The 15,194-nt window shown below is 43.5% G+C and overlaps 1 protein-coding gene across 3 annotated transcripts in view; it reads right to left on the bottom strand.

Annotated features, from left to right (window-relative positions):
• Positions 1-1,458: 1,458 nt before the first annotated feature.
• The window catches only part of MSRB3 (methionine sulfoxide reductase B3), a 172,293-nt gene continuing 158,557 nt past the window's right edge, over positions 1,459-15,194 (bottom strand). For all 3 annotated transcript variants that reach the window (XM_027071322.2, XM_015079522.3, XM_015079523.3), the window contains 2 exons: positions 12,806-12,903; positions 1,459-4,694 (listed from right to left, as the gene is read on the bottom strand). In XM_027071322.2, the coding sequence (XP_026927123.1) occupies positions 4,527-4,694; positions 12,806-12,903 (266 nt within the window). In that variant the 3' untranslated portion in view covers positions 1,459-4,526. The remainder of the gene's footprint in view (positions 4,695-12,805; positions 12,904-15,194) is intronic.

The following is a 15,194-nucleotide window of genomic DNA, read 5'->3' as shown; positions in this document are numbered from 1 at the left end:
CGACTGAGCCACCCAGGCACCCCTCCCCAAGGGCAAGTTTTAATTCAACCTTTCTTGTATGCTAACATCTCTTAGAATTCATTTCGTGATTAAGTTACGGGTAATGACAGCAGTTTTCTGACCAAAAAAAAAAAAAGTCACGATTCGAATACATGGCCACCTTGTAAAAAAATCTCTTGATGGTTTTAAACAAAACCCGTGTCGGTGATGATAAAAGGTACAGGGACAAGGAAGTGGAGGGGATGGGAAAGGTCATGTGTCAATTTGTGCACTGAGGTCTGTTCTCTAGCTCCTGGCATTGCTGGGCCGAGCCCCGCCACAGACACCCTGCAGTTCTAGAGAAGCACTGGGCAGCCCGGCTTCAACCCGCAAATGCAAACTGGGGTTCAGGTGTTGGCTGCGGACGAGGACACACTGGGGCTCCAGAACAAGACGAACGAGTGGGCGGCGAAGGACGAGAGCGGCTGACCGCCATGACGCTTTGGGAAAACCATTTGACCTCTCTCTATAGAAAGACAACCAGTGACGATAATACGAGGCGTGTTTGAGTCATCAAGAAATGCTTTTGAAATGAATACTGATTGCCTTTTTCTCACGAAGAGTCCCAGGGCAGTGGTTGTCAAACTTAGAACAAGCACCCTCATCACATGGAGGGCTTTGCTAAGACACAAACTGCGGAGGCTCCATTCCAGAACTGCTGTTGTGGTGAGTCTGGGGGAAGGCCTGAATATCTGTCTGCGTAGCAAGCTCCCGGGTCATGCCAGCGCTGCAGTCTGGGAAGCACTTTTGGAGAGGCACAGTTCTCAGGTCCGCTCCACGAAACTGCCGGCCTGTGAATTTTAGGGTCCCGGGAATTGGCTGAAAACCAAGGTCTTCACCACCTCACCACCTCTGCAGAATCAACAGATCAACCAAACAAACCAAACAAATTTAAAGATTTCCACCACAAATACGACTGTACTGAAACGCTTCTGTACAGATGACTTTGAAAGGTGATTTCATCTGTGAGCAGCGGGGAACTCCTAATGGGCTACCCCAGAGACCCATCCTTGACAACGGTGTCAGTTTCCCGGCAAAGTATTTAACAGAAGCCAAGGCGTCAGCATGGCATCATTCCTACATTTTTATCCACGGAGTTACCATGATGGAACTCCCCAAAGTCCGTATCTTAAGCACGCGGGCTGCTAAAGATGGCTGAGGTGAAGTTTGGGTAATTCTGCAAACGTATCCCTTTCCTCCAATCTTTCCGACCCCTGCAGGCCTTTCCTGGGGCCTGGGGTATGGACAGTGGCACTCGACCCTGTGATGAGAGCCCCTGCGAGCAGAGGCCACATCAGATAAAAGGCCCTCTCTACAAACTACAGACGTTATCAGCCGGTAGGAGGTCGACAGGGCGGTCTGGCAAACTCCAATGGATGGTCCATGTGTCCGGGCTACAATAAGAGGAGACTTCAGGAGTCAGAGAAGAAAACATTTTTATAAAGAAATTTTATTGCATAATTTCTGTATACAATAAACATAGGAAAAGGGTTTTTTAATGAAAATTTCATAACGTTTTTCAAAAGTTTTGAACCGTTTGGAGAAAAATCATTATTACAAAGCTATCTAAGACAAAAATACCTGACCTTCGGAACAAACGAGAATCCCTTTCATAATAGTCCGCGTTTGAAGCAGGGCATCTCAATTTCAATGAACGTGGAGAGGCTTTTGAGTTGCTATGGCATTTGCAATAGGTATTTAAATGCATCTAAGAAGTGAAAAGTTTAAACGTGTAGAAATGTTCTCTAATACAAGATAGGCTGCTGCTTTCTTCAGATCCATTCTGCACGACTGGACGGATGTACTTTTTACACACCAGCAGAAGCCCACGTCTCCTAATGGTAGAGCAAGAGCTGGCGTGCAGAGAGGGAAAGTCCCGTGCATTTCCTATGTTAAATGGCACAACTCTCACCGATCACATACACCTTGCCATATTGACTCAGTTCATTGCACTCCATATCCTGCAAAAATAAATCTAGTGCTCGACAGCTGACATTACTGCTCACTGACGTTTTAGTAATATATTTCTTTAACATAAGACAGAAATACACTGAAATTTTATACCACTTAAACTCAAAAGCAATCTGGAATTAAACCACATGCATATACCCCGCTTTTTTTTTTCTTTTCCAGTGGATGCTGCATTTTTCTTCAAGTTGATGCTGGAAAATGTGGTAGAAGAAAAACTGGCTTTCCTTGAAACAAAGACAAAGGGTTAGAAAAGAAGGAGTTGTTGAGGGGGCAATGGTAGGCCCCATAATAAAAATGAAAGGACAATGAGAATTCAGAATCTCTGGGGGGAAGGGAAGAAGCTCCTCATCTTCCTTGTCTACCCAGATATGGTGGCTCGTGTCCAGCAGACCCTGGGGCAGGCTACCACGCACAGCTGGAGTGATGGGAGAGGGGCTGAGTGACCCAAAGGGTGGGTGTGCCCTGGGGCAGGGAAGTCTCAGGAGGCCCCCCCCCCCCGTCTTTAGCCGACCCCCCATGGGATCCTCCAGTCTCTGGGAAAGGATGGGGCTCCCTCTGTGAGCTCAGGGCAGGCTGCCAGGATGGTCCAGGAGCTGAGGCTTCAGTGGTCTTGAATCTTACACCTCATTTCCAGAAAAATCCCAGGGCCCGAGGCGAACCAGCCAGGAGCTGGGAAAGGAAGAGCGTGACTTATCTGGAAGAGCGTAGGCTACGTGGAGCTGTGGCCCACGTGACGACACAGTCACCAGAGTATCAGGGCCTCCCCAGGACGTGGTGTAGACACATGGAAGAACGCGGACGTGACCCCACTGCCATTTTGATTTGTCACTTCCCATTTTAACTCCTCGTCGTTTCTCATTGTAAAACTGTCAAGGGTCCCTCTTTCTTATTTTTGTCTTGGTGCTTACAAGGAAAGATGTCAGTTTTCATCAGCCTTCACAGATTTACAGAAGGAAATTTTTTTCGGGACTGCATTTCAGGATTCGCGGTCAAGGCTACAAACACAATATACACCAGTCATAAGCTGTACCTTCACACCTGGCTACGGCAATGTCATCTGAAAACACCACCGTTCATACCTGTGGAAACCTAACTGTGCACAGCGCCCCCCACTCCACCAGGCTAAATGCTACACAGCAACTGAGCAGCGTTTCTCGGAGTGAAACCAGCCATATTGCTACAAAGAAAACTTTCTGGCTCTTGGCCCAACTGTTTCCATACCAATCAGCTAAGTCAACCTTCTCTCCACTTCTTTCCATTTCAAATGCTTGGGCTTCAGCCTTTGAGGCAATTAGTACCAGATCAGTTTAATTTTACAACACTGATCTTAACTGTACAGCAATATAGTGACTTTGCCCTGAGAGTGTCGGTTATCTTATAAATATTGTTAAGTCCCAGTTTACACATGAAGAGTGGGCATGGAGAGGCTAAACGGCTGGTCCCGTGTCACACAGCAGAGAAGTGTCAAGGGTGGGACTTGAGCTCCTGGTTGTTCCCGTTTTAACCCCTAGCCTCCTTCCAGAGGTCATGTGAACCTCTATGTGCAAGGTCCGCCCACTTTGGGCTCTGCTACTTGCAGTATCTCATCAGCTTTTCTGCTCAGCTCTGGGTATTTTAATACCCAGGACTTCCTCCTTGGTCCTCCCTGCTCCCTTCCTTCCGCTGCCCTGATGAAGTGTATTGTCCCCAGTATTTTCTTTTACACAGTGGAATTCACCAAAATGCCTTTCCAGCTGCAGTTGGCATTAGGTGCGGAGGCACGGACTTCTAAAAGGCAATGGCAGGTGTTCCTCTTTGTGGACTTTGGACAAAATGGGGCTCAGCATTTTACAGTTGTCTTACATTCCAATGTTTTCAATGGAAAATAAAATAAAATAAAGGCCTAACCGTGAGGTAATGTTTACTCTCTGCCACAACACTCGGCGCACCCCCTCGGATCTGGCAACAATTTAACATAAGGAAAGACTTTAGACCTTCACACCCCTTTAGTGAGAATAAACGACTATATAGCTCAAACTTTCCACAGAGCTGAGAAGTCTCACAAGGCACCAGTCCGCCCTTATCTCAGGTGGGCCTGCACAAATGCCGCAGGGCCATGCGTCTAGAGGTCTGGGTGCCCGACCCCCTGCTGCTGCGCCCTCTCTGCTGCACAGGGGATCTCGATCTTCACGTTAGAAGGCCAAGCGCCTTCCACCTCGTAAGCAAGGGTGGGGGAGGGAATCTCAAAAGAAGCTATGTGCTCAAAGAAAATAATGCCAAATGGTACTCAAGTGGCTTTTGAAGACGTTTCCCACAGCTATCTCCGTTCGCTGAAGTTATAAACAGTTCTGGATCTAGTCAATAGCAAAATACATTGATGGCCAGGGCCTCTGTTTAAGCAAAAGAAGAAAAATATCGATAGCACAAAACTGCCCTTCTATTTTTTGAAAAAATATATCTAAGACAATTCTGAGTAATTTTTTTTTTTTTAACAAGCTGTGCATTAAGTACACTTGTTTCCATCGCTCCCCACTCCCCTACAGCTCCGCGTTGTCTGCCTGGGCTGGGCTGCCCGCCCCACAGCCTCCCTCGGCGCCGAGGCCGCTATCTGCAGGCGTGAACGACAAGGAAGCCGAATTTATGCAGTATCTTTTGCCGGTTGGACGAGGTCCGTCATCAAAAATGTGCCCAAGGTGAGCACCACACTGAAAGAGAAGAGCAAAACATTAAGGGAGAGCGTGCACAAAGCGGGCTTTGAGAGGAGCTCACGTTCAGCAGTTTAAATGGATGACCAGCCTGTAGAGAAACGATGGAAACCATCATGGATGATTTCTAATCCGCCTGTCAATAGCTGCAAAGATGGTTTCTGGCAGGCTTTGCACCACATGCTGAGAATAAAAAACACCAGAACTGTGCATATCAGAAATCATTTCGGAGCCACTGTATTTTTTGATCTATGAAGTCTCTTAGCCAGCTGAAAAAGGACTGCAGTAATTTTATGAATTGAGTTGACCCTCGATCTCCCCTTGTAAGAAACATGGCAGAAGAAAATCCACCCCCCCCCCAACTGGCATTACTTTTGGCTTTGGATGGGTGGGTTTCAGATATGCAGAAGTCCACTGTAAAAGATACTGTTTAACTGGCCATGACGGAGGTGATGTTTGCTTTCATGGGCAGTAAAACTTAACATCAGACAAGCACTGGATGTTCTTGGAACCCAGCAAAGCAATGGCAAGGCTCAACAGATTTATGTCATGGTCACCAGCACTGCAAGTATGGCAAATAGAAATGTCGCTAGCCCACACAATCGTTTTATTCTGGCTTCCAGTAGGTGGAGTGCCGCTGGCTTCTTGACCCACGTGAACTCTCTTACGTGGAGAAGGAATAAGCTCAAATCCATGCTACAGACTATCCAAAAAACCTGGGAAGGAGAAGAGGCCCAGAATCCAGATGGAAGGAGAAGGAGGGACGACTGGCTATCACAGTGTTTAACAGAAATCCAGCCCAGAGATAGCTTCTCCAGGAAGGCTGGCTCAGTGAATAGAGCCCTGCGCTAACCACTCCGATGCTGGGTACGGCTCCAGGTGACAACAGTGTTATGTCATACTTACCTATCCCACACCCTTTCTCAGCAGGGACAGGAGCGAGGGATATGGAGACGTCAGTGCATCATATTCAAACAGGCTATGAAAACACATCATCCATCATGTAACTAGGAAACTAAAACCCGGGGCAGATGACTTCCACTCATTCATTTAACAAATATTTATGGAGCACCTACTACCTGCCAGGTGCTGTCTCAGACACTGGAGATATGGGCAACAGTCCCTGGCCTCACGGAGCTTACTTTTTCTAGCGGGAGAGACAGGTAATAGGCAAAGAAATAAGCCAACTGTCGAGTGTGGTAGGTGGAAATAAATGCTAAGGAGAGGGGAAAAAAAGAGGCAGTGATATGAAGTGTTCACGGTTGGGGGCTGATGTTGCAGGCACGATGAGGTGGGGCTGCTTTCCTGGGGTAGTCTGGAATACTCTGGAGTAAGAAGCCAAAGGAAGTGAAGCAGTGGGTGTCTCGAGGAGCATTTCAAGCAGATGGCAGAGTCAAGATTTAGGGAAGAACAGGAGAGAAAAGGCCTATAAGGTGATCTATTAATTCCTCTCACTGTGCTTGTTTGGTGTGCACAATACTTATCAATTATAGGGAGAGAAAGTAGGAATTGACACGGGAGTTGGGCTAATGGACCAAATGGAGATGATGAGAGAGAAGTGAAGGACGGTGCTCATTACAATGGAAAGAACTAGAATCTCAGTTTCTCTACTCAAAGTGCTACACTCAAATCTCCGGGGTTCTCTAGTTATTAATAAATAGCAGAAATAGCAACTTTGACTATATGGCACTTCCATGTTAAAAGTGCATTCTTATTTTACTGCCAACATACTGTGTCAGCTTATTAAAGAACTAAAAATGAACCCTGAACTGATTTGATCTATTGCCTGGAAAATATGAAACAGGCCTAAAAAACAAATCTTGCACTATTTTACCACATTCTAGGCAGGTTTAGGTAGTATCAAGGCTGACAGCTCAGATTGCTTTTCCTTTCTATAAACAATTGAGGCCAAACTTTCAGGCACCGGCAGCTAAGATGCACCAGTAAAAATCCATATGCTTAGCTAATGGACGCAGGAAAACACCTATTTCGGCCTGCCAAAACAGTCAGCGTGCAGGCCAAGAGTAGGAACTGGTGCTCTCGGTGATCAGTATGTGTGCACAATTATTGATCTCACACGCAGCTCTGGCACTTTGATCACTTGGCATCTGAGAGGCGGACTTTTCACATAAAAGCCTCCAATAGGTTTTCTGGTTTTGTTTCTTAATGAGAGAATACAGCTCTCTGGCAAAATAAATGATATTACCTTTATTAATCCTCTCTTGGGCATATTTAGAAAATGGTTCTGTTTACCTTACTCTAAAAATAAAGCACCGTAAGGATAGACTTGAAGCTATGCAGGAGTGTTTCTATGGTCTTCACTTCCCAAATCGTCTTGAAAAACTCCAAATTAGAGTAATTGAATCTACTGAAATGAGTTGGCCATTGGTCTGCAGTTTCCTTTGCTAAATCTGGAACCGGTGTTTTGGTTACACAGAAAGAGAAACACAGATTCTAGATGTCCTTAATCCAACATGAAGAGGGAGGGGGGTGAGGAAGAGAACTTACAGTTAGAAAAGAAAAAGGCAACAAAAATGGTTTGCGGACAACTCTATGGGTTGGGGAGGGGGTAGGGAAATCCTCAGAAAAGGTGGGAGTCCCCTAAACACCACAGTGATAGCTTCATCATGCTTGCCACAGGGTGTTCTGGAAGATTCACACCGGGCTCAGAAAACTGAGGGAGGAGCGGCATTTGCAAACATGGCCAGGTGGTCGTTTATACCTGCGCCACGACGTACCTGCCCGCCCCGATGCCTGCAAGGCTGCAGCGCCATTTGTCTGCAGGAAGCCTAACCACACAGCGCCATTTCTGCTTTCTCCCAGGTACACCCAGTCTCCCATAGAAGGGTACGAGCCGGTTTCTTTTAAAAGTGCCTGAGGCCCGAAGGTTCCTCCCTGAGAGGAGCGCACATGGAGCCCATTCTTTCCAGCTTCTACCCCTGGCCGAAGGCTGGGATGATGAATGGAAGTTGTCAGTGATGCATCGTTTCTTTAGCCGCCTTCGAGCTCTGCCTCCCCAGCCCCAGCCAACTGGCAATGTGTTGGGATCTCAGCACACCTGGTTGTAACTGAAACAAACTGGCTGCCCAATGAAGAAATCTGTGAGACCTGCTGTTAATGATTTATTTCAGGGTAAAATCTTTAGTGTGCATTTTGAAAGTTGTTTTAAAGTGGTTACGCATTTATTTTATAGGCAAAATACAAACTACAACTGAATATTCTAGCTCGTGTTCTGAAAAACACAGGAGATAATTGTTCAAAAGAAAACTTTCAAATTCCCAAAGGAATCCTTTATCACCTAAGCCTCCCACTCAGAAAAGCTGGCAACTAAAGAACCTGTGGAGAACTGAGGCAAAGGGGACCCCACCCCCCCCCCCCCCCACACACACACAGGGAACATCAAATTTAACACAATTCCTTAAAATCTGATCGCAACTCCCAATTGTGTGCATAAGAAACACAAATAGTGCATTCAACACAGTTACATATTTGCGCACTGATGTATTTCCAACTGTCCTAGAGGGTTTTCTCTTAGCTATTCCTAGGATGTTTTGGGCTTTATTATTGTCATTTTCTCTTAAGTGTTTGATCTACAAGATGAAGCAGTTTCAAAGCAGGGCTTTTACACTTGGGCACATGGGGCAGGATGAGAAGGAGAAAAGAGTTTAAGAAGAAAAGCAATTTACTTTGCCAGTAGTATCCTGTTTTCTCCCACCGTTATTGAAGACACTTGTGCGTAAGTAGGGCTCTTTTCCTCTGTGCTTGTGATATTAATCTTTTGCCAAGGAAATGATTGTGAAGTCACCAGTTTAGCATCATGATTTTACTGAAAGATCAAGAAAAAGAGAGATGGGCTGCGAGTCTGAAACCCTATTGTAACACATGGGTATCTTTAATCATCAGCAATATATGAGTTGTCATCTGCAAAAGATTAATAAGGCTTGGGGTTTTACCAAAAACTGTTTAACTTTTGAAAAATACTCTGTATTGGTGGCTATTTACCTTTCTGTTGCTTTGGCTGCCTTAGAACAAATTAAGGATGATCGAAAACAAACTTAAGGGACTCTACCATAGATTCCGGCAGTAACAGCAGCAGTCATAAATGGACTCCAACGTAGGTAAACTCCAGGAATCTGATGGCTTCCTTAAAGATGATTACGAAAAGTTCGGTGATTTACTGGTCTCCCATTTGCTGCACATGTAGAATTTGGGTCTAAAGAAGGGAGAATTCCCCAAGTGTCACCAGGAGGGACTTACTCCTCTGCACTACAGCTTAAACCATGCAACTCTTACCTCTTTGCACTGAATTTAAACTCCTGACAAAGCACTGCTTAACAGGCTGGGGGTGGAGGACTAGGGAGAAACTGTCAAACCATTATTCATAGTAGTCAGTGAAACTGGGATAGACACAACATATTTTATCACTAGCTGAAAAATGTAAATTCAGTAACATTTTTAAGAATTCTTTAAAACTGAAAATTTTCTGAAAATTGCCACAGCAAGGAAGAAGAGACACAGGCCCACTAAAATGTGCAGATTTAAGATAAAGACCCTCTTCGAAAGAGACAACTAGAATACAACTCAGTAGGTAAAATAGTAAAAGAAAACAAATATGGTTGCAACAAAAATCAGAATGTAACCAGGCAAGCAGGAATCCTAACAGAAGGCACTGAAGAATCTCTAGCACCCTTGCTTGTTTTCTGCTCTGTTAACTTAAAGATCAGGCAGTGTGCTAGGTTTCTTATGGAGCAATTCTTTTAGAAGGACCTGACTGCAAGGTTTCTCTGAAAAGTAATGACAGCACTGAATCAATCTTAACTTTCCCAGTAAAATCTTACTAAGATATTATTACCAAAGAAGTCACGGGACACACGGAAAAACTATAGCGTGGTATAAAAAGTTATGGCTCCCAGCATGTTTACAATTCCTACCCATATATGTAAGGCCTAATTCACTGCATAGCAAGATCCATATCACAATTTTAAAAAACAAAAGAAAGAAGAAGAATCCTAAGTACCAAGGTTAGAATTAGGGGCCAATAAACCAAAAAAAAAAAAAAAAAAAAAAAAAAGCCATATTGCCCAGCAAGCAGGTTAAGCATATTGGTTTTGCCCATGGACTCTCAGTCCATTTGTATAACATGGCAGTAAGACAGTCTTCTTGTGAACCGCATCAGTGAATTCAGTTCAGAGTAAGGACCAGCCACGTGAACTCAAAATGTAACAAGAATTTTAGAAAGAGGAGAAGCAAATCAGATAGGTTTCCTACACCACTTCCCCCAACAATGATGGGAAGAGTGTGAGTAGGGGGAAAGGCTATGTAAACCGAAAGAACAGAAAGTTTAAGAAAAGATAAACTGATAATGAAAACTAGTGGTAAGAATGAGAAACTAGGAAATAAAATACAAGTGGTTACTCTGGTATGGAAACCATTAAATCAGTTACTTTTTTCCAAGCCAAGATAAAAAGGATGAATGAGAAAATGGAAAAGAAAAATACTAAATAGAAAGGTAGAACAAAAAGAAAATAAATGTGTGAATGAAACACACATTAAAAGAAAGAAAGACACCCAGCACACTTGAATTCAGTGAGCTCTTACTGCACTCGTGAGGCAGACATCTCCCACTCTGCCCACATGGAGAAGAATCTGGCAAACATATCATTCTTTAGTGCTGGAAGCCGATTATTTTCTCCATGAAACTTACTTCCCAAAGCATGTGGTTTTACACATGCCTTAATAGAACAAATTTCCCTCCCTCTTCCCTTTAAATTTAAGACTTTAAGAAAGAATCAAACATTTTCCAAATATGAGAAGTAAAAGGAGTGGGTAAAGAAGCCGAAAGGAATAGCTAGCTCAGTGTCAGTTCCTCACCCGCTAGGAAAGGACCCAAAGGTACAGCGACAGTCACCGACGCCTTTGACCGAAGGGCTGGGAGCTGGGCCTGGAGGGGCTTAATATTTTTTATTAATGTTGCCTGATTTGGGCGGTTTGTAGGTTTCATCTGTCTTTGGTCACTGTAGAACAGATTCATAATGTTTTTTTCTTGACCAGTACTAATATTATCTCTGTGGTTGGCACAGAGAAAGGAGGAAGTTTTTCTAACTGTGTATTTTAAGAATTAGTCACAGAGACATTAGAGAATAGGGCATAAGGAAAGTTATTATCTTATGCCTCCCTTTTTCTGTGCCTTTTTTACTTGGTTTTCATAGGACTCAATGTTTGAAAGTGGGTTCTGAGGAAAAAGGAGAGTAGCAGTCACCTAACAGCCTTTAAGGTAGCTTAAAACAACAACAACAACAACAACAACAAGTGTGAGTCTTACAAGAGGTTTATTAAGTGCTACATATACCTAAGTTATACATTACTATATACCATCCTGTCCAGTTCCTTTTTTGTCGAATATTTCGGAATCCTGGAGAAATAATCATAGTTAGTTTTTGTGGCCGTTATAAACACATCAATTAAAATTCAACTGAATTCAAAACTGAGTTGAATTAAACTAACTGCTGGAGATCACAGGATTCTTTTTTTTAATGTGACTCTTTCTGTCTGGCCTATCTATCTGTATACCTACCTCCCTGCCTGCCTGTCTAAGCACCATAGAGCCCTGGAGCTAGATGCCCAAATCTGAGTCTCAGTTCTGCCACTTAAATCTATGTAGATTTACACCAGCGTAACTGCCCTCTTTGTGCCTCAGTTTTCTCAACTTCAAAGGTAAGAAAGAATAAGAGTATCTACTTCACAAGGTTATTGTGAGCATTAACCAGGGCAGCTTTTAAAAACACCGATAGGCAGGCCTCACACAAGCCAACTAAACTAGAATCTCTGGGGGTGAGACCCAGGATCAGAAAGTTCCACTATCGCCCTCAGAGACTTATATCTTAGAAATAAGAGTGAGCTGAAAATATGACTTAGATAAAATATGAAGTCTGTTTTTCAAGGGAGAGAGTGGTCTTCACAGTTAGAAGACAGTAAACTTGCCAGCTTTATTTTTTTAAAAAAAGAAAGTACAAATTCATCAGATGGTTAGGTTCTAACCAGTCCCCCTCCCTGCTTGGTAGTAAATATGCCACCTACTCCCTAAAACCCGTGTGCCTGATGAAGGGGGTTAAAGGGCAGGTAGAAGAATGTCGAGGGAGGCCCACGTGGCAATCGCTTTGCTATTTCAGCTGCCTGATGGTGCCCCCTTTACCTCTGACATGCACAACTGACATCCCCCAACAAAATACTAGGTAGTACCAATGAATTTCAGTGCCACAATACTCAGACTTTACATTTCACTTATTTAAAGCGGACTAGAACAGTACTTTCTACTCTAGAGAAGAACAGTCAGTTGCTTCTATTCTGTGTACAGACGGTCCTGGCTATGTCTCTGGGTTTAAATACAAAATACTCTATGAGTTCAAGTCCCTTGATTGTGAGAGATTAACTATTTTTGCCTCCTCAACACATGCTCGTTTTCTCCCTTAGAGCCAGTCCTAATCTGAGTAGAGAAGAGTGATAGGAACTAATGAGAACATCCTTGGGAAACGAAGAGAGGTCTATCTACTAAGGGAAGTAGAGAAGGCATGACCTTATCACGTATCCTCGCTCTGGCTTCTCACAGCCTACCACGGAACTTCCTCTTCCCACTGCCATTCCCCAACCTCCCACCTCTCACCCACACAGGGAAAGCCGTTTCTGGGGTCTTTACTGACCACGTTTGGATCACTACCATTAGAGGTATTACAACTGAACGGGTGCACAGAATTGCAGAGAGAGGGCTATTACCTAACATCAGATTATATAAAGCCACATAGTGAAATCTTCATATGCCCTAAGAATAGCCCATTTCCCAGTGCACTGAGTCAACTGAAGACGATTTTCCCTACCAATGATTTGGGGTTTTTTTAAATAGTGTTGAAGCCAATGACTGGCATTTAACTGGACTTGCTAAACACCTGAAGACTGAGATATCATTAAGACGTTGTAGAGACTTCATTGCGCTCCTCTGTCGGTGTTGTGATCGGTCACTTGGCCTCAGTTGCTATATTTAGCACAACCAGGGGTCCTGAAAGTGTTTTCAGTGCAGAGTGGACAGCATACTGGCTTTGCAGGTGGGGTTAACTGACCTGAGAGCAGCTTGTTTCCACCCTGTGCATCCCGTAGGAAAAGTCATCCGTGAACGTGATTGCGTCAGAACTGATCACATCGTGGAAGGAAGGCCAACCTGGGGCAGAGCAGCACGAGAGCAAAACAGAGAGGAGAAATACACAGCCTTGGGTTAGAATACAGTTTTAAAGAATTACTGTGCAAAAAAAGACAATCTTTAGTATATGAATCATGCTGAACTTTTTCAACCTGAAAAAAAAAAGTCAAAAGCTGAAGGATAACGTATTTCATAAGAGTGCAACTATTTTTTAAGAATAACCTTTTCCTCACATTCAGATTACAGTTGCATTGGGATTTTATGTTTCAAGAAGCATTCTTAGCCCATCCAGTAGTTTTTTAGAGCATTCCTGAATTTGTAAAGCTGTCTCTTGCCACTTTGTCTTGTCTCTTCTTCAGAGTCACTGGGCACTCATGATGGGTCTTATGGTGTGACATTTTCCAAAACACAATCCAACTGTTCTGGCTGTTAACTTTTGGACTATTCCATGCCTTTTTAGGAAGCATGCTTTTTTAGTGCTTAGTTTGTATGGTTAAAATATTTACAAAATGGTATTCCACAGTTTCCATCTTTATCTAATTTCTTGGGACAGAGGTATCTGGAAATCACAGCTTCTACCTATTTTATGGGCAAGAGGCTTGCTCACTTCCTAGAAAAAAGTCAGAGAGCAGTGTTCTTCAGGCATCTCTAGGGTGCATCTTCTCTCAAATAGCATCTCGTTCCAATTTTCATTTATTCTCATGATTTTTAAAATATGCACACTGCTTTAAGAAACTCAGTGATAAGGGCCTTAAGATTGTACAAATGTTTAGGAGTGTACAGTCAGGATTTTTATGTTCAGTACCTATAGGCCTGTTTTTACATATTTCCAGAAAATTTGTCTGGAGTTACTGAGCTGAAGCCCAAAATGATGGAAGAGGTGCGATGTTGCTGAACTGCTGGTACATTTTTTTTTTTCTGTTTCAGAAGCCAAATTTATTCCTGCAGAAAGGAGGAGGCCCTTTAAAAACACGGTGCTTTGTGTTAATACACCAACTGAACGAAAACAGAATGCAGACTTCAACAATATGATTTCCAGTTTCAAACAAAACAAATTAGCTCAGGCCAAGTTTTTGTAAGAAGCTCCCTGCAAGCTCCCCATCCCCCACCATGCAACAGTACAGCTTTCACAGTTGGTGCTGGGTTTAACAGCACCAACACTTTCCAATTCCGTGATCTGAGTTCAAGATTGCTGCAAATCACCAGAAAAACCTCAACTTTCCAGATATGATAGCACTCCTCAGAAAGCCATTATGCCAAGACACATCAGTATTCTCAGGACAACTTTTTCTTCCTGTTCTCTAAATTCTAAAGAGAATCTCAACTTACTCTAGGCTATGGGTTTTGGTTTATAATGACTACTGGACACCTTTAAGTCTTCTTCTTGTTCAATGGCAGAGGTGCCAATAGCTAGCAACGAGAGGTTTAAAGGCGGTGTTTGAAGACATTGGGAAATAACTTAGCTGTGAAAAGAAAGAAGAGAACATTCTATGTTTTTTAACCTCCCAGGCTACATACCACTCACTCGACCGCAGTTTTATGGCAACTAATATCGTGGAGGGACATACTTGATTCAGTGGGAAACAGACAAAGAGTTAGCAATGTTGTCGTCATCGCGAATTTACCATAAAGCTACCCCCAATACACATGCATTTTCCTATTTCTAGGATTCAAAATAAGTCTGGAGAAATGTACATAAAATATATACACTTCCCCCTCCCAAGTTACCTCTTCAATTTTTAAAATGTTTATTCAATTTTGAGAGAGAGAGAGAGAGCACACCAGCGGGGCAGGGGCAGAGAGAGGGGGAGACAGAGGATCTGAAGCAGGCTCTGTGCTGACAGCAGAGAGTCCGACGTGGGGCTCGAACTCACAAACTGTGAGATCATGATCTGAGCCGAAGTTGGACGCTTAACTGACTGAGCTATCCAGGTGCCCCGCCTCTTCATCTTATACGCACTTATCTTCTTCTACTGATCATACTGGATTTTTGCCGTATTTGTTTTCATGCTTTCCTCTCTGACTAGGTGGTGAACACTTAGAAGGCAGAGTCTGTACAAATAAGAAAATGGGGTGAATATTTATGGTACATTACAGAGTCCCACAGGAGAGAGACGATATAATCACATTCCTTTTTTACAGGCTAGATTAAGAAATAAGAATGCTGTTTTTTCAGTGGAGTAAACAACTTGGCTCAAACATCATAATTAAGCCTCTCTTTACAGGTAGAGGGAGCTTATTATTTATTTAGGATGGTAAATCCACGAAGATCATCTGGGTCACTGGCTTAAACAGAAGTTTTTGTGGGGAGA

This window comes from Acinonyx jubatus, chromosome B4 (genome assembly GCF_027475565.1).
Source record: "Acinonyx jubatus isolate Ajub_Pintada_27869175 chromosome B4, VMU_Ajub_asm_v1.0, whole genome shotgun sequence".
Lineage (NCBI taxonomy): Eukaryota > Metazoa > Chordata > Mammalia > Carnivora > Felidae > Acinonyx > Acinonyx jubatus.
The sequence above is the reverse complement of the archived record's forward strand: the minus strand, read 5'-3'. Positions and strand labels throughout refer to the sequence as shown.